Here is a 26601-nt window from a genome sequence, read left to right as displayed (position 1 = left end):
TCTGTCTGTCTGTCTGTCTATCATCTATCTGTCTGTCTGTCTATCTATCTCTCCATCTACATACATTCACATATATAAACTATACTGAAGTTTCCAAATGCGTTCTTATCAAAGGCTTACTCTCATACTCTATTCTCTCAATTAGCATAATTTCCCTATGTAAAGTTTTTGGTCTCTGTGCAGACTGATGTAGAAATATGTATGATGAGCCTCTCTGTAATCAATCAATTGATCGATAAGCAATTATTAAAGAAGAACCTACTATGTATCATGCATTATGCTAGGCAATAAGGATATAAAGAATAAGATAAACCATTTCCTACCTTGAAGGAGTTTCTATTGCACTGGAGAGAACAACACACACACACACACACATATAAGTAGAAACAAAACGAATACCAGAATATTAGACACAAAGTTTTTAGGGAGGGAGGGAGGGAGCTAGCAGTTGGAGGGATCAGGAAAAGTTTTGAATCCAAGGTTGCTTTTCATCTTGTATTATATGTGTCATAAATTCAGCTGAAATTCTGACTTTTACCTCTAAAACAGGGCACTCTGATATCCCAGTTTTCTAGGCTGTTCACAATAGAGATAATTCCAGAAAAAAAAAATACATATGTATGTATATGTATATATGTGCTTGTATATGTGTGTGTGTTCCTGATAATCCTACTATTGAACTCAGGAAATAATAATAACTATGATCTACATAGTACTTTAAGTTTTATAAAGTGTTTTACAAACGTCTTTTATTCTTAAAACAATTCTGAGAGATCAGTGCTACTGTTATACCCACTTTACAGTTGAAGAAACTTTATCTGAAAGAAATCAATGACTTGTCCAGGGTCAAAGAGCTAGTAAATTTCTGAGATCATATTTGAGTTCAGGTCTTCTTGATGCCAGGTCTAGCACAACTTCCTTGGATGGATTATGATGTAAAAAAAGTTTGAGAGATGTAATTTCTGGGTAATTAATCATTTTGTTAATCATGCTAGCAGATGATTAATAAAGGATCAGTAGCTCTCTTGAATGCCAAAGACCCTGCATGGGACCCACTTAACGTCTATATGCTTTTGGAAGAATATTGCTGAGGGTAATGATCAACTCTGATCAATTAACAATTAATAAGAAGAATGAATATTATAATGAGAGGTGGACCCCTTGTAATGAGGTGCTGAGAGGTGTGACTTTGATCACTCTGGCTGTGGAGACCACCTCCAACCTTAGGCAGTCTCTACAAAGGATTTACCTCTACTCAGACCTGAGTGGAACATAATGAGATGGAATTAACTTAGATTAAATTTTTTTATTAGGTTCTTTAGTTGGTTGGTTTTCCTACTCAGGAATACCCCTAGGGATTTGGGATAATTCATCAATGTCCTTCAGTTCAATGTAATTAAATAATTGATTACTAATATAAGAAAAATTTCTCATGATACAGATGACAAGGGCTATCCACAAGGTACCCTTACTAAGTCAGTCACACCCAGAGTATGGCAAATGAGGCTTTACCCAGGAGTGCTGCATTAGCAGAGTATTCAATTTAGAGTGCTGACAACACATGTAGTCCTTCAACAGAGTAGAAAAAGTAGAGGTTGGACCTAGTTAGCATGGATAGTAAAATAAAATAGGAAACTACCAGATAACAGGTTGGTCTGGGTTCTTCCCCTGCACCTCCATATTCTTCTCCTACTTCATCTGAATGTATGCTGGGCTAGTGTGGGCTTTGGCACTTGCCGCCAAAGGAAAAATTCCTGGTTATAATTCTGCATGTAGGGAAATAGGATCCAAGTTCCATCCTTTATTTAAACTGAGAAAGATGAACTCGTGAACGTAGATCAACAAATTGGCAAGCTAGTGTCCAGATATGATTAAGTGGGCTATTTATTTCTATTTGTAATTTAAAATAATATATTAGTTTTGGAGCAGCCATACATTAGAAACCAAGTGCTTGGTTCTTCAAATTCAATTTATTTCTAAAAAGCATTTACTAAGTATTTCTTATGTTCAGGGCCACATGCTAGATGCTAGGGCCATAAAGACCAAAATGAAAAGCAAACTTTGACCCTTAAGGAATTTATATCCCAAACTTTGTCTCTCCCAGTAATTGCAGCACAAACTCAATTGCTTTAAAAAAAAAAAACCAAACAAACCTGTTATTTCCTCAGTGTGGACAGTTTCTCCACCAAAGCCTATGATAGAGAAGTCTCCCATAAGATCATAGATCTCTGTGGATCACTGGAAAGGACCTAGACTGTCTTGACTCTGAGGTCAGCTTTCTATCTACTATGCAACACTGCCCCTTGAGGTAGGTATTAAAATATGATTATCCTCACTTAGAGGGGGAGGATCTCAAAGAGTTAAGCTACTTCTTCAAAGGCTCACATGCATTAGTCAAAATGGTAGTTGAATTCAGGTCTTTTGACTTTTAGAAGATTCTGCTGCCTTTTCTAAGTATGCCATTTAACCTGGGCAGCTTTGTGGTGCAATGGATAGAGGGCTAGGCCTGGAGTCACAAAGACCTGGATTCAAATTCAAGCCTCAGACTCTTACCAGGTGTGTGATCTGAGTGAGCCCTTCTTCGGGGTTGTCTGCCTCAGTTTCCTCATTTGAAAAATGAGGATAGTAATAGCACCTACTTCCTAGGGTTGTTGTGAGGATGAAATGAAATGAGATAATATTTGTAAAGTGTTTTTGCAAACCTTAAAGAACTGCATAAATGTTCACAGTTAGCTGTTTTTATTACCTCTGTGCTTCTTTCCTCATGTGTTCAATAGAGCTAGTGACTTTGTCAAAAGGTAATGAATACCTAATTAAAATGATGGTGAGACATCTGTGGAGAATAAAATCATCACCAACCTTATAGTTGTCACAATTTTATCTCTTTCATTTCCTTCATTCTTTTTCTCCTTGTTTCTTCCTCTTTGGCTTCCTTATATATACAGACCTCCCCCTGGAGCAGGACATTCCACACTCTCTCAGCTTCCACCCTTTCCATCTCCTGCTGGAGACATGGAAATTGGATAGGTTGTGGCAGCAGTGACTGCTGCTCCTGTCTGGCTTCTAGCTCTCTATAGATCCTGCTAATCAGTGCCAGGTTTATTCAGTTGGGTCCCATTGCCAAAGAAACAATGGGGTTTGAAGAAGTCTGTTCAGGAGATCACTTGTCCCTTCTTAGCAAAGCACGTAAAGGCACTGTGTGTAGGTTTTCAAAAAGAACAGCCTTCCACTAACTCCTCTTGTGTCCATATAAACACCTGTGCCTTAGCCCACACAAGGGAAACTTGGCTACCAAAGGCCAACATGATGTATTACAGCCATGGAATGGAGGGCCCAAGATTTGTGCTAATGGGGTGGAGGGGTCTGGTGAGTATCACATTTTCCCCTTTTGTTAAATCCACTCTATGGAGAACACACATTTTTAGTTGTCACTTTAATGAAAACATATGAAATCTAATCCATTTAGTTGCCATCTACCATTATGCAAACCTGTTCAAAATGGACATTGACTTACAATCAGAGTTTCTACAGGGAAGAAGGATGCATTTGGTGAAGCTGAGACTAAGTGAATAAAGAGGATTTTGAGATGAAGAACAATTATCTATTAAAGCTACAGTGTTTCTTCACAGTCATATAACTTTCTGAAATAAAAACCATCCTGCAGTTTCTTGCCCTTCAAGGTACATACATATATACATGCATGCATACATAAATGCATGTATTATTTAGGAAAATATCAATATTCCAAATACTATATAATTTTGCAATATTTATATACATGTATTCAATAAAATCTCATTTAACCTTCACCAACCAGAGTTTTGAAATACTCTTTCACTTTTTAGTTTGAAAATGTTCACAGATCTTAGCCTAAATGCCTATTGCTTTAAGCACTGCATTCTAAGTAAGAGAGGAGACTTCCAGACAATCCTGCAATCCCAGTAGTTTTATTTATAGCATTTTGTTTCCTGAGAGAAGACAGGAAAACTAAGTCACTGACTTTCCCTTTCTTTTGTCTGGCTCCTCCTCCGTCAGCAATCTGGGATTGCCTTTGGTGGAAAAGGGAGGAGGAGGGCTGGTACAGAGCCCTGAAGGGGCTGGATTTGGAATCTCCTTCCAGGTACCCCAGAGCAAATTGTCAGATCAGAAGGAGAAATTATGTCATTCTTTCAAAGGAATGAATTAAAAAGTGCTTCCTTGTGTGACTGATTGACAGAAAAGAGGGTATATAAAGAGAGAGCTGCTGCCTAAAAGTCAGTAAGAGAAACTCCATCCACAGAGTACATTCTGAAAACTTAGGAAGTTTTTGAGTTGGCTTTTCAAAAGGAGTTGAACTCTTTCATTTTTTCTGGGTTTGAATTGGAGCATCATTTCTCATTAGAGTTTTTAAAAAGATCAGGTAAGTGAAAAATTTTAATCCACAATTATTTCTTTGTTCTTTCATTTTGCTGAGAATTATATTTAAAAGAAAAGAATATTGGATAATCAGATGGTTTGCTGTGTATCTAGCCCTATGTAAGCAATTGCTATTTTTCTGGATTTAAAAACATCACAAACAACAACAAAACTTTTCTACCATATCACAAGGGCTAGAGTAATTAAATATTTATTTTAAATTTTATTTGTAAGGCTGCTTTTATGAGCAGACATGTTTCTTAAAAGTCTTTTGGATGGTTTTCTTTCTTCCTTCTTTCTTTTCTTATACCTGCCTGTGAACTGTGTGCATTCTTGAAGATGTGATGCCAAAGTTAATATTTATGACAAGTAAATTTGGGTTGCTGAATTTTATTTAAAGAGGAGAGGGACCATTAAGGAGCAGTTAGGAATATTTGCTGCATCTTGGCAATCTCAAATTTCATTGAAACTTTTGCAAAACCTAGGCGAGATCACATTTCTGCTAATTTGGAACATGCTTAATTAATGTCAAAAAGCTTTCAATATATATTTTCCAGAATAAGCAACTTCATTGAAATTCCATGGAAATGTATTATTACTCTGTTAGAATTACTTGGCATATAGAGGTAGTCATTTCCCAAAAAGATTAGGGGAAATGTTAGTATGTACATGAACTACAACAAATAGAAAGTTGAATTTGGCTGCTGGCAGGCATGGAACTAGTCTTTTTTTAGGTATCTTCAAATGACTTTGTGTAGGGGTGAATAAATGTATCTTAGCCAAGTTGTTTTTGCTTGCATTAACTATTGAAGTGCTTTCTAGAATGAGGGAAATTTTCCTCTTAATTTATGAATTTTTTTATCATGGTTTAATATTCTGCCACAGAACCCTTTGGAATTTGATTTGCAAAATGTAAACATAGACTAACAATATGAATTACTTTGGAGTTGATAGAACAAATGTATTATAAGACTAATGGAAACAGATACTTCACAATTCAATAACTCTAATACTTTTACAGAAAGTTTTATGGTCTTTTTAATTAACAAATCTCCTTCCCCCTCTACATCTTACCTTCCTGATACCTTGAGATATAATTCCATTTTACAGATTATATAATCACAATTAATTTTAATCCCATTTTGTAAAGGTATTGCCTTGAATTAGTGGAAGAGCTGGGATTTTTGACCTCCTAGCCATTAGATTCCTCTTCCTCTAGTTCAGTGCTTGGCTCCCATGGCACAGGGGGAAATGTACTAGCTCTGGAGTGAGTGGATCTGGGTTCATATCCCATGTCTGATGGGAGGCTTTGGGTAAATTGTTTAATCTCCAAAGACTCAGCTTCTTCATATGTAAAAGGGATAGATTGTATGAAACTGGGCCTCTGAGGGTCCTTTCAGCTCTGGAACTATGATCTCAGGAACAAGTCACCAATACAACATGGTGATGTTTTGGAGCCATCAGACCTTTGCCATAGTCAGGAATCCTACTACCCCAAATTGGAGGTTGTGGTTTTAAATAAGGGAGATATTAAAGAACGTTGAGGCAGCATATAACTGACAACAAACATCTGGCTGAATAGTGAAAAATGTAGTAAAGGCATTCCAGATGTTTGGTCTATACAGTGCCACCTAATCAGTATTTGAAAAGGGTTGGCTACATGAATGAATTTTATGATCTTCCTCTGGGTTTATAACATTGTATAGATACAGCTTTGGGTGCTTAGGTCAGAAAGGAGTCTTTGACTTCATAAAGTTCAGTCCTTCATGTTCTTATAGGATTTCAATTAGATCATTTTTCAAAAGAAATTATCTACCTTTTTTGTTTATATCTGTGGAGAAAGATACCTTGAAGTATTAATGCTAAGCCACTTTAGTATTATTAATGTTGTGATAGATTGGATTTTATGTTCTAATTTCATTTAAAATGAAATGACATTTAGAGATGTCAAGGGACTTATCCAAGGTCATGCCCATTAATGACAGAACTGGAATTATCTCCTGATAATTCTCCTGACACCCCTAATCAATTTGACAGTGGCTAAGTGGTGTAGTGAATTAAACACTAGGCTTGGACTCAGAAAACTTAAGATCAAATCCAGCCTCAGACACTAACTAGAGATGTAACCTTGGGTAAGTCATTTAACCTCTCTTTGCCTCAGTTTCCCCAACTGTAAAATGGGGATAAGAGAAGCTTCTGTCTCCTAGGGTTGTTATGTCAAATAAGGTAATGTTTGTAAAGCACTTAGCACGGTGCTCAACACATAGTAGACGTTATGTAAATGTCATTGTTTATTATTATTATTATTATTATTAGTAGTAGTAGTAGTAGTAGTAGTAATAGTGGTAGTGGTGATGGTGAGTATACTTCTTCTTTGAAACTGTAGTTGCTAGATAGATCCCATCAATGTGAGCACTCTTTTTACTGGTTCAAGTTATTGCTCATATGTCTTCTCATAGTGTATAATTCTTGCCCATCCTCTTCCCCAGTGTTGTGGCCTCTTCACTAGGCCTTTTAGAGAAACTACTCAACCCCCCTTTCTCTGTGGTTTTTAATATCTCATGCATATCAACACCACAATTGGGCTATCTATATGTAATACGTTATTCTCAACATATGGCAGACCTACTTCCTTATTTGGTCATGCATAACTTTGGTGATAGTTCACTACTTTGATGATATTTTGCTGACTGTGGGCAAGTCGCCCTCTCTGGTACTCAATTTCCTCATCTATAAAATGAGAGGGTGTGACTAGGTGGTCCCAAAGGTCCCTTCCACCTCAAGATCTGTGCTCCAATGATCTTTCATCTCAATATTCCTAAGAATAAAACTCACAAAGGGAAAATAGAAAATTAGAATAAGAATGATCTAAGTCAAATGTTCCCAAATTTTAAAAGTGAACTTTCATAAATAACAAATGATGTCATTTCTTCAACTTTTATGTAGAGCCAATACCTTCTATTTAATCAAGCTGAAGAAAATATGTCTGTAATCTTATCTTTAAATTATTTGCCATAACTATTTAGCCCTAGGGAAATCTCTTTACATAGACACTTTGACTTTTCTCTTTAGATCACTTTGTCCAAATTGCTGTTTAATTTTATGAAACATAGCACAGTGGAAGCACTTTGGCTTTGGAGTCTGAAGGACCTAGTATTCTTTCCTGACACCTAATTACTCCATGACCTTGGACCAGTCATTTATTACTTTTGAGCCTTTGTTTCCAAATCTATAGAATGGAAATAATTTCTTGTGTTTCCTGGCCTATAGGGCTTGGGAATCAGAAAGGATGCACTTGGAAAAAAGACCTTTATAAATGTAAACTCTAAGATTATTTTAAATAACATCTATCAACTCAAGTTCAAAGTTACCATAGTGCCTATCCCTCAGCTTCCTACATGATAATGTACATTTAATTTCACTTACATATAAGTATTTTTAAATGGCCAAGTGATTAAAGCTCCCCATGCATGATGAAAGTCAGTTTTTTTTCTCTTGGTTTACCTATAGGAGTGATGCTACAGAGAGGCAGGATGCTCTGGTGGCTGGTCCTCTGGGCTCTCTGGGCTTTCTCCAGTGCTCAAGGTATGTACTTACTAAACACATCAAACCTTAAGGTGTAAGCCAGACAAAAATTGAGAACTGACCCAAAGAAAATTGTTTTTCAGAATACCTGACCCAACATAAATGTCTAGCTAAAAAGGTAGTAGTAGTAATTTTTCAATTAGTTTTAGGTACTATGGAGTAACTTTTTATAGATTAACAACATCAACTTTTCTTGCCAGTAAATTTAGATAATAGTTTTAGGCTAGTGATTAAAAGAAAAAGACTAAAATGTTTATCTCCATTGTGTATAAATTAAAGTTCATCCATTGCTCCCAAACTCCTTACTGACCTTACCATGGGTTACAATATGGGAAAAAAATTGAGCTTTGATACATGAAATGGTTTAAGTAAATAAAAGATAATTCAAAGAGATCATTTTTTTTTTGAAAATTCAGTCCAAAATAAGGAAGGGTTATAAATTCACTCTCTCTTCTTTCTGAATAGATCAGTTTCAGAGCAGAGTAGTTATATATAATATAGGTTTATATTTGAGATGAAAAGAAATAGAACAGAAAAATTAGAAGTCAACTTTTGGTATAAGAGAGTGATTTCATTAAATGAATATAAAGTCATCATAACTGATATGCTAATAATAAATAATGTGCAACCCTATACATATAATTTTTTCCGAGATGCTATTTTTTCATTGTTAAAAGTCTTTTTTGTTTGCCATTAACTTTTGCAGATGGTGATGGAGAAGATGATACTTCCTTTGACTTATTTGAAATCAGTAACATAAACCGAAGGACAGTCGGTGCCAAACAATTCCGAGGGCCTGACCCTACTAGCCCAGCTTATCGCTTTATCAGATTTGATCACATTCCACCAGTGAAACCTGAGATTCTCAAGAAGATGCTGAAGATGATGAGGCAAAATGAGGGCTTCTTCCTCACTGCCACTCTAAAGCAGGATAAACATTCAAGGGGTACCCTCCTGGCTTTGGAGGGCCCTGGGAATTCTCAGAGGCAGTTTGAGATTATATCCAATGGCCGGGCCAACACCCTGGACTTGATTTACTATGGAGATAAGGGCCAGAGTGTGATTTCTTTGGAGGACGTGGATCTGGCTGACTCCCATTGGAAAAACATCACTGTGCAGCTGACAGGGGAGACCTATAGCCTCTATGTGGGCTGTGACCTCATTGACAGCTTCATTCTGGAGGAGCCTTTCTATGAGCAACTGAAGGCTGAGGACAGTAGAATGTATGTGGCCAAAGGCTCCATCAGAGAAAATCACTTCAGGGTATGTGCACAGTTTTTTAGAAAATCAACTTGGATAGGGATGAAATGGGGAAATGATGTATCTTTTAAAACATCCATTATGTCTGATGCTATCAATGTGACATCTTTAGTCTACTGTCAAAGTGAGAGAGCATGTATTCCTGAGTCAGGAGGGAACAGAATCTGACAATATATATTCCCACATTCCATTGAGTATCATCTCCTTCAAATGAATGTGTGCAGTCCCTACAAAACTAATAGTAATCCTTTCAAGAGTTCAAGCTGCTATCAATCTCACATATGAATTATAACCTTTGGGTTCCGAATAATCAGTCTCATTCTGCAAGGTTATTTTCAAAGTCACACTTGAATACTTGATTTGTTGTTCTGTTGTTATTGTTTTTGCTGTTTTTTAAGAGCTAGGGAGAGTAAAACTTTAGCTATCCATGTGAAGATAAAGAATAACTTGTGAGAATTTATTTCAGTACAGATGACTCTCAATTTAATTTGGGGTGAGTATCTTTCAGAGCATAAGTGCTCATGACTTACAGTGGAATTTTAATGCCATTATTTTCTTCCAATGGTTTTGTACCTGGAAATGTAAGTATGGTTAACACTAGTAAATGATTTAAAAAGTTCAATGCTAATTATTTTGGTGTTATATTATTTTTAAAAAGTAATTTATCTACATTTGATTAGTTGGATGCAGAGTATAATGGATGACTCACTTCTGGTTTATTATGCTGCTGCAGCCTACTATTTTGACCCCCTAGAATGCAGCTACCACGTTGTGATGACTAACGTGAACACTGTTTCTAGCAATGGTTATCACTGGCACCTTTAGCATTACATAGAGGAACCTATGCACTAAGGAATTTTAAAAGGAAAAATGGTGTTTTTTTTTCCTGTGAATGTCATTCTTTCAAAATTCTTTCCTATTTTCATTAGTGTCATTTTTTTTTTTTTTTGTGGATGGTCTTTCTCTCCTCATCTAGAAATGCTTTCATGCCAAGTTCTTGTTCTCAGATTCTAATAACTAAAAACATTTGATGGTGAGTTCAGGGTTGCCCTGAGTTCGGTTTGGGGTGTTACAGTACAGTCACAAAGGAAAGTGGGCCAATTGTGGATGGGAGAGAGTCTCATGCACTTTCTGTTCTCCTCTACTGGCCCTTGAGTCTACTCTTTATCCTGCTTTTTGGGCCTATATTCTCTCTAAGTCCAACAGGGTGCAGGGAGAATAATAGCATGGGGCAGTGTGAATTGCTGAGTGGAAGAAGCAGCCCTTCCCCTTAAGAGAAAGTGCCCTCCCTGCAACTGCCTGTGGCAAAGCCCTGGCTACCCCAACCTTTACAGATTTCCAAGGTATGACCAATAATTGGATTTCATGAGGATACACCCTGAGGATAATTATTTATCCAGTGATCAAGTTGGCTAGTTGTAAATCAGGAAAGAAAATCATCCTTATTTGTTCCTGGTCATTTCAAAACTTCGCCCCTTCTTTGTTTTTATTTTTCTCTCTTACAGGGTTTCCTTCAAGATGTCCACTTAGTTTTTGAAACTTCTGTGGAAGATGTTCTCATCAAGAAAGGATGTGAGCGAAGCCAGACAGGTAGAGATATTTTGCCTAAAGTTTCATTCCACAGTTCATATTTGATAGAATTTTTAGTTAAATGTGGCTCTGGGGAATTAATTTAAACTATTCTTTATGTATTTTGGATAAAGTACTCATCAACTGCAGATGTGGATAGTTGGAAATAATAAATCGCCGGAGGTACTGACTTTGGATGTGTTTTCAGTGGTTCAAAAGATCTTTTCCACCTTAAATTTTCTCAAACTGAATATCACTGGTCTTTTCAAGTAGTTTTGAGTATATACTACTTGTACAATCTAGTCCTGTTGAAAAGTTAAATGAATATAATCTGCAAAGAAGCTTGTAGAGATTGCTTTCATTCCTGATTTAAATTTTTTCCTTTATCATCCCTAGTCAATGGCAACATAACCAAGTCATAGTGACTCATGTCACCTGGGTAAAGGGATAGCATGGATCCCCAATCAAAATTCAAACATGGGGGCGGCTGGGTGATGCAGTGAACAGAGCACTGGCCCTGGAGGCAGGAGGACCTGAGTTCAAATCCGACCTCAGACACTTAACACAAAACAACTAGTCGTGTGACCTTGGGAAAGTCACTTAACCCCAATTGCCCTCCAAAAAAAAAATTTAAACATGGGATCATTTTGAATCAAGACATCATATCCCTATAATTCCCAAATAAAGAAAAATTTAAATCAATGTGTCATAGAACCAAATCATGTGGATATACAAATTGAGTTTCCTTATGTTGCAAAATGATGGTCACCAATAGGCCACCATCTACCAGCATACTCAAAATAAAATTTTTTTCAACTTATTCAATAAAACTTCATTGAGTAGGGAACAACACATATATATTTACAAGAGTATAAAAAGTCTTCTAAATTCAGAAAAAATAAAATGGTAGGGTCATAGGGAGGGGTGAGAGGACAAGGGATCTTTAGAGGGGAGGTTGAGGGAATAGGTAAAATAGGGATATAGAAGGGTGTTTAGATTTATTGGAATGGGAGGATAGGGGATGGATTCTTAGTGGGGGGCAGGGGGTAGGCAAGTAATAGAAGGGCAAGGTAGTGGGTAGAAGTGGAGGAGGCAGAAGGGATAGGAAACAAGAGATATGCACAAACATAAAAACAAAAACAAAGATCAGGAGTAGAATATATTTGGGACAGTAAATGTCTATATATGTATGTATGTATGTGTATGTGTATATCTATAGCTATAGAGAAACATATCTAAACTTTATTGTAGCCTTCTGGGGGGGGGAAGGGAAAAAAGAACAAAGTAAAAAACTGCACAGCAGAGAACAAAATAAAACTTACAAGGAAGCAAAGAAAAGATGGACAATTCTCAACACAGAGAGTATAATTTATTATACAAGCTTTCTTGAAATGAAAATTTATTCTTACATAAAAAAAAATCATTGAGTACTTACAACAAGGTACTAAAGGTTCCATACCCCATAATGGCTCAATGTGAAAGGCCTTAGATACTGATCCCTACTGGAGTGACCTCCAAATTAATACTCACTAATGAATAAAAGGGACAGAGATCAATATAGGAGGAATTACTTGAGGTATTGAAAGGGGAGAAGCTCAAACTCCAGTCAGATATTGTAAAATATAGGGATAAAGTTGATTTGACTCCTAAGAAAAGAGTTTAAATGAATGTTAGTTGTAGTCCAAGTCTGAAAAGAAAGAAAAGAAAAGAAAAAAAGGGAACCATGGTTTAGGGAACCATGATGGAACTATTTGACTCCCTGTGTATGTGAACACACTGCTTAAATTCACATCTCTTCTTTTCTCTTTTCCTTCCCTTCCCTTCCCTTTCCTTTCCTTCCCTTCCCTTCCCTTTTTCCTTCCCTTCCTTCCCTTTTTCCTTCCCTTCCCTTTCCTTTTCCCTTTCCTTTCCTTTCCTTTCCTTTCCTTTCCTTTCCTTTCCTTCCCTTTCCTTCCCTTCCCTTCCCTTCCCTTCCCTTCCCTTCCCTTCCCTTCCCTTTCCTTTCCTTTCCTTTCCTTTCCTTTCCTCTTCTATCTATCTATCTATCTATCTATCTATCTATCTATCTATCTATCTGTCTGTCTGTCTCTGTCTATCTGTCTGTCTATCTATATGTCTGTCTGTCTTTCTATCTGTCTATCTATCTACATAGTATCATATCTATCTATCTTTGTACCTTTGAGCTAATTGTATAACTATGAAGATATGGCCTATGGTAGAAAATCATTTATAAAAGCCTGGCTGTTTCTTGTATTTTCATCAAATAAACTTTTGATATATGTGTGGGATTTTAATAACAATTTTTGAGTTATAAGAAGGTAACTATTGATAACCTCTGAATTTCTGTTTTTAGAAATAATGTGTTATTTTTTTTCTTCCCAGTGATTTGGTATCTTTTTTTCCCCTATTATATCGAGAATCGACTATCTCAAAATTGCATTTCTTCCTTCATGGTTTTTGGTCTTGTGTATACTTGGTATACTTCAGCTGATTTCCCATCATGAACGCATTTAGTGTCATTTCTATTTATTTAGAATATTTGGGGATGAAATGTGGTGATCTCACATCAATCAATGATGAAAAACCCCCATTTATTATAGTAAATTTATTTTTTGTGTGTTCTTAGTACCTTTTACTCTGCTTTCTACCACCTCTATAATTAAAGGAAATCTCATAAGACTGAAGGCCATCTTAATTTTTCTTTGTTTCTTTGTTTTCTTTGTCATGGTCAAAGACTTTATAACCTGGTGGCCAATGAACCCCTCTGTGCTCACCTAGGCTGTTTCTTAGACCATAAGATATACAGTATTGTTAAGATTATACTTGAAGACTTTCCAGCATGGTGCAATCATAAAAATTCTAACTTTGTTACTGGCATAGCCTTCAAGAATCCAGGGTCACCTTTTGGTCACAATGAGGTTTGAGGGTATATGTTATATTGAATTTAATTAGATTTGCTGCAGTGAGGTTTTTTGAATTATTAATGGCTAGGTTTCACTATATGATTCTCAGCTATAGCACTGTGATGCACCATATATCTGGACACAAACCATCTTTTCTCAATCTGCTATTGCTTTTAGCTTGTAGTATAAGGAGTGATGGAACAGAGTAGAAAAGCTGGAAAGGTGGAATGATACAATGGAAACAAAAACAACAATATTGATTTTAGAAGCAGAGTTCTGAGCTTCCTGGCTCTTCCACTCATTACCTGCATGAGTTTGAAAAAGTCACTTGAGCTTTCTGAGTCTCAGTTTCCTTATCTGTGAAACGTATCTCTAAGGTGCCTTCCAGTTCTGTTTCGATGATCCTATGAGCTGGGATGGGTTGTGAAAGGTGAATCAATGTGGCATGGGTTGCATAATGATAAACATAAGGTTCATGTCCACCTTATAATTTTTTTAGGCCTCAAAGGTGTTTTGGAATGCTTCTTCCTAAGTTCCTATACGTGGCTGTTTCTAGTCCTGTGAATATTTTGTGTGTGTCTATATACATGTATATACACATATATATATACATATATGTGTGTATACGCACACATCATGATGACAAATGGATGGTTCAGTTGATAGAATACTGGGTCTAAAATCAGGAAGATCTGAGTTCAAATTAGGCCTCAGACACTTATGAGCTGTGTGACCCAGGGCAAGTCACTTAACCATGTTTGCCTCAATTTCCTCATCTGTAAAATGAGTGAGAGAAGGAAATGGCAAATTGTTCCCATATATTTGCCAAGAAACCCCAACTGGGGTCATGAGGAGCTGGGCATGATTGAAATGACTGAACAGCAACAGCACAAATCATATTGACTTGAAGACATTGCCTTGAACAAGTGAAGATATATTGTCTTGAACAAGCCTTAAACATGCTATGTATGTGTACACACACACACGGCAAATATGTATATATGTATATTCATGGCTTATGTATATATATATATATATAGTATATATGTATATCTATAGATTTCTTTGTTCCTGTCTCTCACTTTATCTCTGTATGTATTTATGTACTTATATATTTATGTATATAGGTAGGGATATAGAATCAGAACTGTGATTTAATTAGTCATGATCTCCCAACCTGAGAAAACTGTCTTTAATAATGCAAATCAGCACCTGATCTGTGTCTTATGGTTCAAGAAAATTGCCTGGGATACTGAGAACTTAAGTTTCTTGTGCAGGATCAAATAGTCATTATAATGCAGAAAGAAGATGAACTCCAGTTTTTCTGACTCCAAGATGGTTCTTTATTGATTATACTACAATTTTCCCAAAGTATGTCAAAATTTGTTAAAAAAAATATATCAACTGGAATCTTTTCTTCTGACATGCTAACATACCATCCCCTGGGACTAAAAAATATTTTCTATGGGGGCCCTAGAAAGTAGCAGAAAAAGCAATGATCTTAGATTTAGAAAATATGGATGGAAATCCAGGTTCTGACACTCAGTGACTACATGGCATTGGGTAAATCACTTCACTTCTATGATAGCTTCCTTACCTACAAAATAATGGGTTAGATTAGGTAATCTCTAACATCACTTTAGTTCTGATTTTACCCTCTTTCCCAAAATAATATATGCATATGTTATATATGTATATATGCCTGTCATAATATATTATATTAATGTAATATATATTATATGTGTGTACGTATGTATATATATACATGCACACATACATAATATTTACCATCAATAGAGTAACTATTACTACTGCTCCTTTGAGGGAAAAATGCTGAGGAAATATATTGTTTGGTATAAAGTAAAAGAGCTATAACTAGGGTGTGGTCATGAGAACTTTTATGTAGGGCAGACAACGTAGAGGGTATTTAAAGCACTATTGAGAGTATATTTGCTCCCTCTGGCATGTACTTCCCCACCCCCCTCCCCACCACCACCTCTGCCTCCTTCCCTGCTATCCCCAGCAATGACTTCTTTATAACTCTTTAGGCTCTGAACAGAGCACTGATAATTGATAAAAATACTGACATTTAAATATAGAATCCGAAGGATATGTATTGACTAGATCGTACTTGTTTCTAAAACATTGAATTATGAGTCATTTTTATCGAAACTGTATCTTTGGATAAGTAATTGAAGTTCTTCCCTTCATATCTGACATGATTTCAAGCTTCTGTGACTCACTTGCAGGCTGGAGCTCAGTCAGTCCTCTTCCTATGAAAGGTGGCAGATAGCTTTGCAGAAACTTGGGGAAAGCCAAGGTCAACTGTTAATTTATTGCCCTCAGAGGATATGATTGAAGCAAGCCCCTATTTTTTTTTCTGTGTATAAAGCCAGCTTTGTGTGGCTATATCCAACTCAAATGGCTTGGGAGAACCAATTGTTAGATTTTTGGTGTGAGCATTTGTACCTTGGAAAATGGCAGATGTTACAAATCAGATCTTGATTTATTGTTGTGTTTATTGCCTAGGCTTAAGAAAATGAAGGAGAAAATGTCAGTAATGCAAAATTAGCTTAAAAGTGTGTGGTGCATAGATTTTTATTTTTTATTTTTTGGGAGAGCCATTTGTTAAAACTTACTAGCACACTGTTTCCTGTATCCCACAACTGAAACAACCCCAAAAGATCTGAATTCAGGACTGATCTAATTTTTGTAGGTTCTTAAAGAAATAATGGATTTAAAAATTTTTTAAGGATGACATTTAGTAAAAAAAATCTATTCCTTCTCTCTTCCTTATGTGGGATATTTGTGAGAGCCCAAAAGTTGATGTCTATGAAGATAGGATTGTTTTTGCTATATGAGCTTTTAAATAAAGGAGTTCATCTTATTGACCCACTTTGGAAAGGGCTGGGGCTGGTGTATGTGGATTAAATGATCATTACATACAGGAGTGTGGCACTCCCTGTTGTGATAATAGATCTTAAGTTTGCTCTTAAAAGTAGAAATATGAAAATAACCATCTGCATTGTGCTTTGTGCAAAAGCGTGTTAAAGGTGAATGATTCCATATGTTCAGAAAACTGCAGCAGCTTTAAGATAGCTGGAGGAACACACAGAGAATAGAATAGTTTTAAGATCACTACCTCTGTCGTGCCAAGAGGAAAGAATATAGAGGAAATTTGTCAAAATTTAGTTTATTTGATCATTGCTGACTACCAAATAAGGTACACTGGATCAAAGAATACCATTATGTAATCTGAATTGATAATCCAATATTATTAGTATCATTAATTAAGAAGGGGAAAAAAAGCATTTATTAACTACCTACAATGTGCCAGACACTATGCTAAGCATTTTATTAATATTATCTAATTTGATTCTCACAACAACCTTGAGAGGTAGATACTATTATTCCCATTTTATAGTTAAGGAAATTGAGACAGCAGTTCTGACTTGCTCAGATCACACAGTTATTGTGTCTGAAGCTGGATTTGAACTCAGGTCCTCTGGATTCCAGACCCAGAATTCTATTCACTGCTTTACCTGGATGTCTCATAATAACTGGAAAATGATCTTACCTCATTTAATAAAGTGTAGCCAGTTTCATTGCTAAATATTATAATTTAAAATTAAAAATTTATTTAAAAAAATGTATAAGCCAATTGATGACATACAAGTCCAGAGATCAGAGTTCCTAGTCCTTGTGCAGATGTGGGTGTCCTGTGTGGAGCTGGCTTGATGTTTAGGAAGATTAAATTCTTCTCTCCCTGTTTTGATTTGAGGGGTGCTGGAAGGGTTCATCTGCCTTTAAATCTTTTCAGACTATCTGAAATTCACAATTCATTCCTTTGGGTGAAGACCTTGCCTTCTCTTGGCATGCTAATTTCAAATGCAAATTTAACTGTGGGAGGAGCAATCCAAGCATATTTAATCATAAATCTTTTAGTGTGAGTCATTTTATAAGAACTACATTCCCCTGCAACTGAAAAATAGATGGAAGAGGAGAACCCAGAGGGAGGAGGAGAGTTCCTGGCAATGGAGGAACAAGGAGAATTCTTTTAAAATAGGACACAGACTGGGGACATAAAGACTTGCATATGATGTTCTGGGTAACTAGAGGCAGCATAAGAACACTTGGTCCCATGGGTAGGGTGGTTAGTGGAAAGACAAACTTTACTCAGTTCTTAGTTTTGCCAAAAGAAGCTCTTGTCTTATAGATTTTTTTTAATTGCAGAAAGAATTTCACTTTCTTTGGCACTTTGTCCATGCCATTAGAATGATGGAGAGTTTGAAGGAATGAGCTGCTACATTTCTGTCCATAAACAGATGGACAGAAGATTGCTTTATCCCAAGCCAACAATTCGGTTTCTAGTTGACTTTGTCAGCAGGTGCCATGTTTCAAGAAACAAAATACTTATCCTCATACCCTACTGGCAAACTACAGTGGATTCAAATAGCTTTTAATATTTGATTCACTGAGGGGTGCCAGTAGGACAAGCCAACTCCCAGACCCTATATTCAGACACATGTGTTTGCCTGATTATACATGTTAACACTGGATTGTAATGGAGTGGGGGGCGGGGTAAGGGAAGGACATTAGTCCCAGTGTAATTACCTACCCATAAAAACAAATTGGAAAAGGAGAAGTATGTGTATTACTCTGCTTAGAAAGATGATTTTCCTAATATCTGAATCAAAAAGAAACATTATCAGTAGAAATAGTCTGGCTAAGTCAGCCTGGCATTTATGGAATGTGTTACAAAATGGAAAAGAGAGTTGTGATAAGAGGCAATATTAGTATGGAAATTGCCTAACAAGACTAAAGAGAAAGCACTGCTGAATGTAGAGACCAATGGTTTAGTGGGAAGAGCCCTGGAACTGGAGTAGAGACCTAAGTCGAAATACTAACTCTGAAATTTACTAGTTGTATTACCATTAGCAAGTTATTCAACCTTGTTAATTATCAGTTTCCTCATTTGTCAAATAGGGATAAAAAAATACTTATAGTGCCAACCTATTATATAGTACCTAATCAGCTGTGAGGCCAAAATGAGATATGTATGTAAAATGATGTGAATGTCAGTTATCTTTTATTTGGATCTTTATATTCCTATAGGATTTTACTTTATGCCCACATAAGGAGCAACAATTTTTCCTGTATCTTATGAACTTATTTTAAATAGGGCATTGTTATTGATTACTAAAGGGTTCTAGACTCTAGAATATCCAAGAATGCTTATGCCAGTGAGTGAATTACCTCAAGTCTGAGAATACTTCTGAATTTGGGGATTATTACTTATTGATTGAGTTGGGACAATTGACCTTTCTATACTTATTCTGTCTTTAAATAAATGCTCTTGTTGTTATGCATCCATCTATAACAAGGAGGTTTTGATGATGTATGGCTGTAGCATCTTAATCATAGTTAATAGCCATCTGGTGCTTTATGGCTATGGTGCACCATATATACATTATCCAGTATGATGTGGAGAAATCAGGGCAGATTTTATTACCCTATTTTACAATTGAGGAAACAGACTCAAAGGTAAGTAATTTACTTGAAGTGACACAAAATTGAATCCAAAATTTTAAAAAAGAGTGAGAGAAAGTCTCTGACTCCAAGTCAAGATTTTTTCTGTAATTACCCTACCTATTTCTATGTTAGTCCAGACTCTTATTGCAAGTCAGGGAGATTAATATTCAAATACTATGCTATAGAGTCTAGTAGTAATCAACATTTAAAAAAACCCCATGGATAAGATTAAATTGAAATAAACTGAAGATGCTAAAGATGTTTCTTAAAAGGAATCTGGAGTAAACAGAAAAGCCCAGGGCCAACTGCCTAGCACAGTGACTTGGATAAAGAAGATTCTTGACATATATTTGTGGAGTTGAATGTTTTTGAATATAAATGGATTACAACTGAAAAGACTAAGGAGATGGGTAGAGATTATATTCTAACCACAGGTACATGAAGTAGTTATAGGCTTAAATAACATGAGCATATAAAGATGAAATAGTGCCTATAAAATCTAGTTTGAGAGGTAACTTCTTGGGTGGAATATTGGTTTCAAGAAGGAACAAATGAAGGAAAAAGCATTTACTAAATATTTACTATATATCAGGTACTATGCAAAGTGTGCTGAGGATATAGATCTGAAAGCAAATAAAACAAAAGAAAAAAAGAAATTTAGAAGGAAGACCTTGATTCATACCATTTCCCTGACACATACTATCTGTAAGCCCTCAGGCAAGTTGCTTAAGTTGTAAGTGCCTCAGGCAACTGTCAGACTTCAAATTACAGATGATAGCAGAGGAAATCTTTGACCCTGCGAACTCCCTGTCAGTATGAAATCACAGTTTGGTTTGGACCAAAGAAAATGTGATGTAATCATCCCAGTGAAGTAAAAACGTAGTGTTCAAAGGTAGGTCTGAAAACTATTGCTTGAACTATGAATAGGGAACTGTTCATCCTGGGAATGGGGCATTAAAATTAATATGTGAACCCAATCTGGACCCTTCATCTAGAGACTGACAGATTCCACAAATTGACTTGTCAAATTCCAGGCCAGAGCTGTTCCATGGGTCCTGGGGCCCTTCATCTTGTCGAATGTTCAGGTCTAAGACTGAGGTCCCAAAGAGCACAATCTTATCTGTGGGAAAAAAAAAAATGGGAGAAAGTTAGTCAGAATAAGCATTGCAAATGGATATTATATTTTAACATATGATATTTTATTTTTCCCCTATTACATGTTAAAAAATGTTTAACTTTTTAAAATTCAAATTCTCTCCTCTCTTTCCCTGTGATAGTAAAAAAACAGATATAAATTATACATGTATAATCATGTAAAACATTTCCATATTAGTCATTTTGTATAAGAAGACTTGAATAAAAAAATGAAAGTGAAAAATAGCATGTATAAGACAATTTCAAACAAATATAGGACAAAAATAGCATATATTCAGAAAACATCAGTTTTTTCTCTGGAGGTGGATAGTATGCTTCATCATTAGTACTTTTGGATTTTCTTGGATCATTGTATTGCTGAGAATAGTTGTCATATCATGCTGTTGCTGTGTACAATGTTCTTCTCATTTTGCTCACTTTACTTTGCATCAGTTCATGTAAGTCTTTCCAGGTTTTTCTGAAATCGTTCCACTTGTCATTTCTTATAACACAAGAATATTCCACCACAGTCATATACCACAGCTTGTTTAGTCATTCCCCAATTATAGGCATCCCTTTAATTTCCAATTCTTAGCCATCACAAAATAAGCTGCTATAAACAGTAACTTGGTACTATTAAGAATAAACTATTCACATAGAGAGTTAAGGTAGAAAGTCTTTTTAAAAATGGAGAAGATGGTGGTGCCTATGTTTTGTTTCAAGAAATTGAACCTAAAACAATCAACCAATAAACATCTATTAAATTCCTATAATGTGCAAGGAATTGACCTGTGCTATCCAATAAGGATACAAAAACACCATTAGATAGTCTCTGTCCTCAAGGACATACATTCTATGAGAGGAAGCAGAATGTGTGTGTGTGTGTGTGTGTGTGTAAGAAGTAAATATAAATTATGTTGATGGGAACAGAGTGTGGGAGGTTATGACTGCCAAGGATGAGGAAAAGCTTCACTGAGAAATGTGAGATATTAGCAAAAAGGGGAAGGAGGGTGGATTACAGTGATGGTTTCTTGAACATGAGAGAAACCTGAAATGTACTAGATGAATGAGTCATAAGGAAGGATGTTTGGTGATAAGAATGAGAGGGAAGTGAGATGATGAATGATCAGCAAGACAAGAGGGTATGCAGTAATACTTGAGAGTTGGAGTTGGGAAGATGAAGAGATGCTTGTATCAGGGAAAGAACAGGAGGAAGCCATGTCAGTGTCAGCGTGAATGCTATACTTGATGTAAAACTTGAATACATCTGTGTAAAGTTGCAAATGTAAAGGTTCCTAGGATACTGAATAAGTTCTCTTCATAAATGAAAGCTTTCTTTTGTCAGTGAACTGTCCTTACATGGTAAGTCAACTTTTGTGGAATAGAACTGGACTCCCTTGTGAAAAAAGAAAAGTTGTAATTAGAAACAGCTGATTTTCAACTCCTTTCCATTGCCGTGGGTATAATTTCACATAGAACCACTCCAAAAACAGATGCCACTCAACTCCACCTCTAGGACCAGCATATAATTCCCTAAACAAGCTATAATCAGAGGTCCAAATATTCCCCATGCAACTGTTCTTTGTTCTTTTCTCCTGCAGCTGAACTAAACACCATCAATGAGAGCACAGAGATACTCCGCCTTAGCCCAAACATAGAGAAAAAGGCAGAAGTTTGTGAGCGCTCTTGTGAAGAGCTGGGCAGCATGATCAATGAAATATCAGGGCTACACAGCCTGGTCAACAGTCTCAGAGAAAATCTAAATAAAGTGGTAAGTTGCACTAAGATTAAGCTAGAACAGAGAAGCATAGAACCATTTGGTTTAGTGGAAAGATCATTGGTTCTAAAGTCAGGATCTGTGTCAGATCTTCCCTCTTGTGTTTACTGCCTGTGAGATCTTGAACAAGTCACTTATCATACCTGCTTCTCAGTTTTCTTATCTACAAAATGAGGGAGTTTGAATTTAAATGGCATATGAGGAAGACTTTTTTTTAAATCTCCGAACCTCTGATAGTTTTATAATAGAAGATTCCCTTAAGCTTAGCTGAATGGTGACAGTGCATGTGGCTGGATGTATATCTGTTGATTCTTTTTCTTGGATGGGGAAATCTAGTCACGAGGTAGCACTTATGTCCAAATTGAAATAGTTTCCCTAGAAATTCCAAAATGAGTATTTGACAGATGGTTGTTCAAAGAATTCTGTTTGTTTGTTTGAGTGCCATTTGATGTATGAGTCCATTGATGAGAGAATGGAACATGAAAAGGTTTGCAAATTCTCTAAAATTCCATCTGTCTTATATCCAGATGGAGGCTCTGTTATAAAGAATATATGACATTTGTAGGAGATGTGGCAACATCCTTTGGCTTAGTGGCTGATTGTCTGGGACCTCAGTGGGACTAAAGAAGGAAAGTGAGAAAAAATATGCTAATGAGGAAGAATTATAGCTCTTTATAAGAGATGAAAGGCATCAGGATCTAGATTTAAATTTAAACATAATGAATACCTATAGCAAGTTTGTTTCCATACAGAAACATAGACCATGATACTAATGGGAGTATAATGAGGGTGAATAAGAACAGAGATGGGACACCTGGGTCTGATTATTTGGTGACATTTGGGGAAAATCAAGGGAAGAGAAATATCTGTGGCTGGGAGGAGATAGTATTGTGGCTTAAGAGATGTCCTGTGTTCAAATTCCTAGCTCTGAGAGAATCCTCACTGCTTCTTGCTGTGCAATTAAGAAGTAGGAATGCCGGGGCGGCCAGGTAGCACAGCGAGTAAGAGCACCGGCTCCAGTGTTGAGAAGACCTGGAGATCGAATCCCGGGCTCAGACACTCAGCACCCACCTAGAAACACCTGGCTGTGTAACCTCGAGCAAGTTACTTAACCCCAATTGCTTAGGGGCGGCCAGGTGGCTCAGCGAGTAAGAGCACTGGTTCCAGTGTTGGGACGACCTGGAGATCGAATCCCGGCCTCAGACACTTAGCACCACACCCAGAAATAACTGGCCGTGTAACCTCGAGCAAGTTACTTAACCCCGATTGCTTTAAAAAAAAAAAAAAGAAGAAGAAAAAAAAAGTGGGAATGCTCAGTCTTTTCATTATTCTGTGATCCTGGCTCTCTAGAGGATACAATAGGGAGGTAAAGGGTGAGATCATGAAAAAGAATGGTGGCGCTAGAGCTTTGGGGGGGGGGGGGTGTGAGAAATGAAGCTGGTCTTCTTGTATGTAGCACCAGGCATTTCAAGGACAAGTCCTGTACCAATTCCTCGCCCCAATTATTTAGAGAGTCTTTCAATTTTCCATTTGGGAAATTTATTCTCATTTTAAAACTGGACCTGGCCTAAGGAAACAGAGACTATATTGCTTCCATTCTTATGATGCTTTGCTTCCATTATTAGTGGAATGACTTTTGGACCTCTCTGAATCTGCCTGGAGGAAGTATCTGTCATGAATAGCTAAAAGTAGGAACATTTCTCATTAGAGTAGAAACCATGGCTAATGCTGTACCAAATCGAAGCAAGCAAATGTTTGACAGTGTCTGCTGATGAATGTAGGGCTGGGATAAATGCACGAAGCACAATGTGATCTCCCCTCCAGGGCATTCGCATATCAAGAGCTGTCTTTAAGGGGGCATGCATTTAAAGTAGACTAGCTAGGCAGATGGATCCAGGATAGAGGGCATTCACACTCTTTTTCCTTGATGTGGGGACAACCACACTGGCATACCCAGGATGGCTGCTAGCACAGGTTCTTAGATCTGCTTTACTAGGAAAGGTAACTGTTTAAGGGGTCAATGATCTTCTTTTAATTACATTTACTAGTTCAGGGGAAAAGTCAGCACCCTGAACTTCAGAGAAAATACAAGCAGAGAAATAAGGACTAAAAGACAGGGCTCTGACTCAAGCAGTTAGAGCCCTGTCTTTTAGTCTTTATTTCTCTGTTTGTATCAAAGCAATATTGCTATACACTTTATGTATACCCCTGGATCTGAGCAGTCAAGGAGCTCTGAACATACAGTCATTCAGAATTTTGACCAGGGAATCACAAAATCCTTCTCATAAGCAAGCCCCCAAAGCAAAATACCAACCCAGAGTATATATACTTCTCAGAGACAGAAGGCAACACAACGCTCATTACTGAGAGCCTAATTTGAAATTAGCAAAATGTGTGAAAGCCTTCCTATAAGCAAGCTTCCCCTAAGAAAGTTTCCCTTAATGGGTTTCACCTAAGACCTATTAATGGCGGTGAAGATCTTATATCCCATTAACATTACACTTGATATTGGCCTTGGTAGTAGGGTGATTTTTTTCTTTTCTTTTGTTTTCTGTCTATCCTCTCCCATTGCCTTCTGGAATGTCAACCCAGTGGCAACAGCCAAGAGGTGCTGCCTTCATTTATTTGGCTCATCAGCCAAAACCATTGAGTAGAAGAGGGGAAACAAAGTTCATCTTCTAATTGGGTTTTGTCAAATTAGTAAAACATCAAAATGCAAAGTGGGTAAAAGTGGAAACTGCCTATGTAGCTTTGGTTTGAGGTTAGGAAAATACTTAGAGTTGATTTTATGGTAGTAATAGTAGTAGTAGAAATTATAATCATAGTAATAGAATAGTACTAGTAGTATTAAGCAACAGAGGTAAGAGGTAGTAGTAGTAGTAGAAGTTGTACTAGTAGTAGTAGAATAGTACTAGTAGTATTAAATAGTGGGAGTATTAGTAAATAGTAGTAGTAGAAGTAGTAATAGTAGCAGTAGTAGAAATATTTGTAATAGTAGAATAGTAGTAGTAGATGGAATAGTTGTACTAGTAATAGTAGAATAGTAGTAGTAGTACCAAATAGTAGAAGTAGTAGTAAATAGTAGTAGCAGAAGTAGTAAAGTAGTAGTAGCAGTAGTATAAATAGTTGTAGTAGTAGTAGAATAGTAGTACTATTAAGTAATAAAAAGTAATAGTAAGTAGTATTAGTAGTGAAGTAGTAGCAGTAACAGTAGAAATAGTTGTAGCAATAGTAGAATAGTAGCAGTGGTATTCGGTAGTAGAAGTAATAGTAAATTTCTACTAGCAATAAAGTAGTAGTAACAGTAAGAAGAGTGGTAGTAGAAATAGTTGTAGTAATAGTAGAATAGTAGTAGTATTAAGTAGTGAAAGTAGTGTGTAGTAGTAGTTGTTGTAGTTGTAATAGTAGTATTTATATAATTCTTTGTTTCTCCAACTTTGATTACTCTCCATCTTTACTAGCCTAGAGTCATATATCACAAAGAGATATAGATGTGCTTTATATTTATTAATAATAACAGTGACAGTACCTAACACAGTGCTCTAAGTTTTGTAAAGGTTTAATTTATATACATTATTATTTCATTTCCACTTATTTGAGGAAAGAAATAGTTAACCAGAAACCAGAAGGTTATCATTGAGATGCCTTACTACTGACTTGGAATTGAACCCTGGACTTCATTTGTGTCTTTTGCCTGGGGGTGTCTTTACTTTTCTAGACAAATGATAATCAAGTTCTCTGGGAACTCGTTGGTGTCCCTCTAAAGGTGAGGAACCAGACAGCATGTTGGCAGGATGGCCGTTTCTTTCAAGATAATGAGACCTGGGTAGTGGACAGCTGTACTAAATGTACTTGCAAGGTAAGAATTTGGAAGCACTTCTCCTTTATGAAATTGGGGGTGAGAGAGAGAGAGAGAGAGAGAGAGAGAGAGAGAGAGAGAGAGAGAGAGAGAGAGAGAGAGAGAGAGAGAGAGAGAAGAGAGGTGGGGGAAGATAATGAGAGAAGTGAGGGAGGAGGAAAAGATAAGGAGAGGTGAGGAAGAGAGACAGAATGAGTAAGGAAAAGAGGAACAAAAACATAATTATCTCTCCATTCTTTTATAACCTGTAAGATAAATGCTCATTACTTGAAAAATAAAAAGGTAGATATTGTGTAGGAAAACACACTGTGACTAACAGATTGTATTGAAATAGGAATTAAGTATTCCTATAACAGGAATGTGAGAGCTGACAGCAATCTAGCCCCCTCATTTTGCCCCTTCCTTCTTTCATTTTTTTTTGGGGGGGAAGGTAAGGCAACTCGGTTAAGTGACTTACCCAAGGTCACATAGCTAGTAAGTGTCAAGTGTGTCTGAGGTCAGATTTGAACTCAGGTCCTCCTGACTCCAGGGCACTCTATTCCCTGTGACACCTAGTTGCTCCCCTTCCTTTCTCCCTCCCTCCCTCC

The 26601-nt window shown here is 36.7% G+C and overlaps 1 protein-coding gene across 1 annotated transcript in view; it reads left to right on the top strand.

Annotated features, from left to right (window-relative positions):
• The first annotated feature begins 4042 nt into the window (after positions 1-4042).
• The window catches only part of THBS2 (thrombospondin 2), a 48863-nt gene continuing 26304 nt past the window's right edge, over positions 4043-26601 (top strand). The window contains exons 1-6 of the mRNA XM_069070465.1: positions 4043-4399; positions 7906-7980; positions 8687-9243; positions 10746-10830; positions 21980-22149; positions 25874-26014. Of these exons, the coding sequence (XP_068926566.1) occupies positions 7911-7980; positions 8687-9243; positions 10746-10830; positions 21980-22149; positions 25874-26014 (1023 nt within the window). The 5' untranslated portion in view covers positions 4043-4399; positions 7906-7910. The remainder of the gene's footprint in view (positions 4400-7905; positions 7981-8686; positions 9244-10745; positions 10831-21979; positions 22150-25873; positions 26015-26601) is intronic.

This window comes from Petaurus breviceps, unplaced genomic scaffold, assembly GCF_028583685.1.
Source record: "Petaurus breviceps papuanus isolate PSGF00001 unplaced genomic scaffold, PetGlider_PUasm1.0 90808, whole genome shotgun sequence".
NCBI classification, from domain to species: Eukaryota; Metazoa; Chordata; class Mammalia; order Diprotodontia; family Petauridae; genus Petaurus; species Petaurus breviceps.
Note: the sequence above shows the minus strand (reverse complement) of the source record. Positions and strands in the feature narration are given on the sequence as shown.